The sequence below is a fragment of the Branchiostoma belcheri genome, unplaced genomic scaffold (genome assembly GCF_001625305.1).
Source record: "Branchiostoma belcheri isolate BF01 breed outbred unplaced genomic scaffold, Haploidv18h27 scaffold25, whole genome shotgun sequence".
Taxonomy (NCBI): domain Eukaryota; kingdom Metazoa; phylum Chordata; class Leptocardii; order Amphioxiformes; family Branchiostomatidae; genus Branchiostoma; species Branchiostoma belcheri.
Genome location: NW_017803854.1, coordinates 2,313,550 through 2,317,358, shown reverse-complemented (window position 1 = coordinate 2,317,358; position 3,809 = coordinate 2,313,550). Strand labels below are relative to the sequence as shown.

General features: G+C 46.2%; 1 protein-coding gene across 1 annotated transcript in view; it reads right to left on the bottom strand.

Moving 5' to 3' along the window:
• The window catches only part of LOC109471404 (tolloid-like protein 2), a 5,289-nt gene extending 1,480 nt beyond the window's left edge, over positions 1–3,809 (bottom strand). Inside the window, exons 1-8 of the mRNA XM_019770690.1 lie at positions 3,795–3,809; positions 3,200–3,302; positions 2,766–2,862; positions 2,494–2,600; positions 1,916–2,118; positions 1,122–1,315; positions 536–800; positions 12–89 (exon numbers count right to left, since the gene is read on the bottom strand). Of these exons, the coding sequence (XP_019626249.1) occupies positions 12–89; positions 536–800; positions 1,122–1,315; positions 1,916–2,118; positions 2,494–2,600; positions 2,766–2,862; positions 3,200–3,276 (1,021 nt within the window). The 5' untranslated portion in view covers positions 3,277–3,302; positions 3,795–3,809. The remainder of the gene's footprint in view (positions 1–11; positions 90–535; positions 801–1,121; positions 1,316–1,915; positions 2,119–2,493; positions 2,601–2,765; positions 2,863–3,199; positions 3,303–3,794) is intronic.

Sequence of the window (3,809 nt, the reverse complement as noted above, 5' to 3'; positions counted from 1 at the left end):
TGTAGTGACGCTGTTCGGCCGCACGGTAGAGCTTCTGTGCATAGTTCCCCCAGTCACTCCGCTTCCCGAGCTGACCCCAGCACCGGTCGCTGCAACAACGCAAGATCTAAGCTTATCACATGCACATGATAACGTTATATCATTAACCTGACCGGTATGAATAGCGTTCCGATGTTGCATGGGACTTGAAGTTCCATTCAAAGTCTCATATCTGAGTAATTTTTTATACATTGTAGTGTGGTTAATATATGAATGGGCGTCTTACTTGTTCCTAGTGAACCTACAGGAATTTATAAGCTTTAAACCATTGCACACCGGGGCACGTCCCTACTCTATTTCGAAAGGTGTGGTGGGTTCTTTAACGTGCGTGGGGTGTGGCTCTCCCCAAACACGGGACCTCCATTTATCGTCCTATCCGAGGGACGTCCCTAACCGAAGCTAGGTACTCATTTTCACCCGAACGAAGTGAGGAAAGTCTTGTTAAGTGGCTTTCCCAAGGGCACAAGATCGGTGACATGGCAGGATCAAAACTTACCCGTCGCCTGTGTTGTAGGCATACTGCTTGGGCAGGTGGTCACTCCGCTGTCCGGAGGGAAACACTCTCCGATCTCCGGACACGCCAGGGAATCCGGCGGGCAGAGGCTCCACTCCACCATGTAGCCGTGTCCGATAGGCTGGGAGCTCGGGGAGAAGGTCAGGGTCATGGTCTGTCCCTCCTCCGCGCCGATCGTGACCGGTCCGCCCCGCTCCCCACACTTGGTCGTGTTCCCGACCTGCCCGTTGCTGTCAGTGGTTCTGATCTGTAAGAGCAGAATCAGTGTGATGTAAGGACATTAAGTAGGCCGTCAAGCGGTTCTTATTTCGTAGAATTTTCAGATAGGATGTGATTGAAACAATCGCCGACAAGCATTTCTTAAGACGGCTGCAGAATTTCGTATGACACATGCACGGCCCTTTTTTGACTCCGCGCGGGCGATGCATTTTCAGCCGATAGCCTTAAAGGAATATTTCATTGTAACCATGACAGCCGGCGTCCACCCAGTTAGCTTCATGATGCCGGCCAGTGTCTAGATCGGGAACAGACCGCGCGGACCCCGCTGGAAATGTGACTCCAGCATTACCTGAATGCTCCCTGAGCTGCAGGCGACGCCGAAGTCGCCCGTGAAGCTGGCCATGAGGACGGGGTAGCGTCCGTCCGACTCAGGAGCCGCGGCCAGGGACCAGCTACAGTCCATCCCGGCGATGTAGAAGCCAGGGTAGTTGGGAGTACTCAGGTTGCCGGAGCCCGTGATGTTCTGGACGTCGCTTTGGCACCCTGTGAGGTAAAAGAAAAAGATGTAAAAATTGTAAAACGTTGAACTTTATTTCAACATACGGATTATACAGAGATCTAAATATTTGCTATGCTTACTACCAACACAGATGAACGTTCATGATAGACGTGAACATTGTCTGGGACTATGAAACAAGTTTGAACTGTATTGCGTACAATATTGTCTGGGATCGTGTCTAAAATCAATCATCTCCAACTGCACAATAGCTGTAACACTTATTTTTCTCGATTCATATGTTAAAATTATATAATAAATAACACCCTTTTAGAGGCATCCAATACAATTTTTGGATCCCAAAACTGGATTTTCGAAGTCAGTCTTCCGGTCTTTATTCTAATGACGTAACTCTAATACCTTCGACTTCCTGTCGCTTCTTAGTAACAGTGGAAATATGGGAGACTGTATGATTAGTTAGAGTTGGTTTTTCCAAGGAGCTTCTATCACATAGAAGCTCATCGGTTTTTCCAAGGCAGGAATATAAATTTTTCTTTCTTGACTTTTCAAGTATCTGAATTGGGGGAATTGTACAGTTGTATTCTCAAAATCTCAGAATAAAAGTGTTGACATTTGAAGAAAAATACCTGCGCTGAAGGCCGCGTAAGCCCCCAGACCCTGCGCCAAGCACTCTTCCCCCTCGTCCGCCCAGTCGTCGCAGTCCTGGACCAGGTCGCACTTCTGGGACTGTTCGATGCAGGTGGCGGCGTAGTCGCAGGAGAACAGGTCCGGCAGGCACTCCACCGACCACTCCAGGTCAAAACCCTCGCCGCCAACGCTCTCGTCGGACCTAACGAATGTGCGCGATAGAGCTCGAGACTTTAGGCCATGTTGATTTGATTATATGGATGACATCCGAGCGTGTTTTCGACCATACTGTACAAAGCAGCTTCAAAATGAGCACATGTATGCTGTAATTTGCAAAACGACAATTATGTCGTATAACAGCAAAATCAATTCCAAAGGAAAAGAAAATGCGAAGAAATGAAAATGAAGAGTCCATTATTCGCCAAACCATACTCATTTATGTGTGTTTGATCAATTGTTAACCTTCATGATCACGAAGATTTTATAACGAAGTCAACATTTTTTGCCATGGAATTTATACCCTTATGAAACATGCTTAACAACAAACAAACAATGCTTAAAAGTACACGCGACATACCTAAAGTTGATGAGCACGTTGTTCCCTGTGCTGGTTACCGGGTCTGGAAGTGTGTTACCGCAAACCTTGGCCAGGGAATTGGCAGTGGTCTCGGCACCATCACGAACCTAGTAAGAGACATATGCATGACAAAAAACACACAAGGTGGACACCCTTTTTAGCCTTTGTTCTAGTTCGCTATGCACTGAGTACTATGCACTGGGTTAGGTTGCCTTGACCTCAGTTGACATACAGTATGACTTCATGACAGGCATTATCTACATTTACCTTACCTGTAAGTAGTCGTAGCTACACGCAGCCTGGAGCTCGATGTCCAACGCAATGAAGACTATGACGATCCGCTTGCCTTCATCCACCATAATCCTCCACCTGACAGAAACAATCGGAAGTGCAGTCAACAAGTCCTTTATTTGAATATTGGTTGTTTACAATATGAATTCATTTACATTCTAGGAGGAGATAAGCCTTATTGTGTAGAAATCGGCAATTGCATCAAAGGATGTTTTATCTTTGTTTATTTCGATACCTATTATCAACAGTTAATCATATGATATGTATGTCATGTTATATATATATACTTCATTCGTGTAAGTTCATTCAAATCTACTTATTTTTGTTCGTGAGTATAGGTGTGCAAGACCTAACGAAAGTCGCTGTACTTTTCTTTGAGTCAATACAGATTTTTACAGAAACATACTGTACTTACGCGCAGGCAGAGTTACTTGGGTAGTAGGCCGGGTATTCGGGGCTGGATATGGTGCCAGACAAACCCTGCACCACCATATAAGCCCCGGCCTCCTGCTGGCATCCTGTATAACAAGGGCACTCTCACATGTCAGCATAGGCAGGACTCACTCACTCACTCACTCACTCACTCACTCACTCACTCACTCACTCACTCACTCACTCACTCATTCCCTCTCTCACTCACACACTCACAATCACCCATTCATTCATTCATTCACTCACTCACTCACTCTCACTCACTCAGACACACTCACTCTCACACGAACTCATTCACTAACTCATACACTCACTCACTCACTCTCACTCACACACATTCACTAACTCATACACTCACACACTCACTCACTCACACTCACTCTCACACACATTCACTCACTAACTCATACACTCACACTCACTCACTCACACACACACACACACACACACACACACGCACACACACACACACATTCACACACTCACTCACTCACTCACTCACTCACTCACTCACTCACTCACTCACTCACTCACTCACTCACTCACTCCCGTGCATATATGTGAGAAGAATTCCTAACCTTGATCCAGATTTC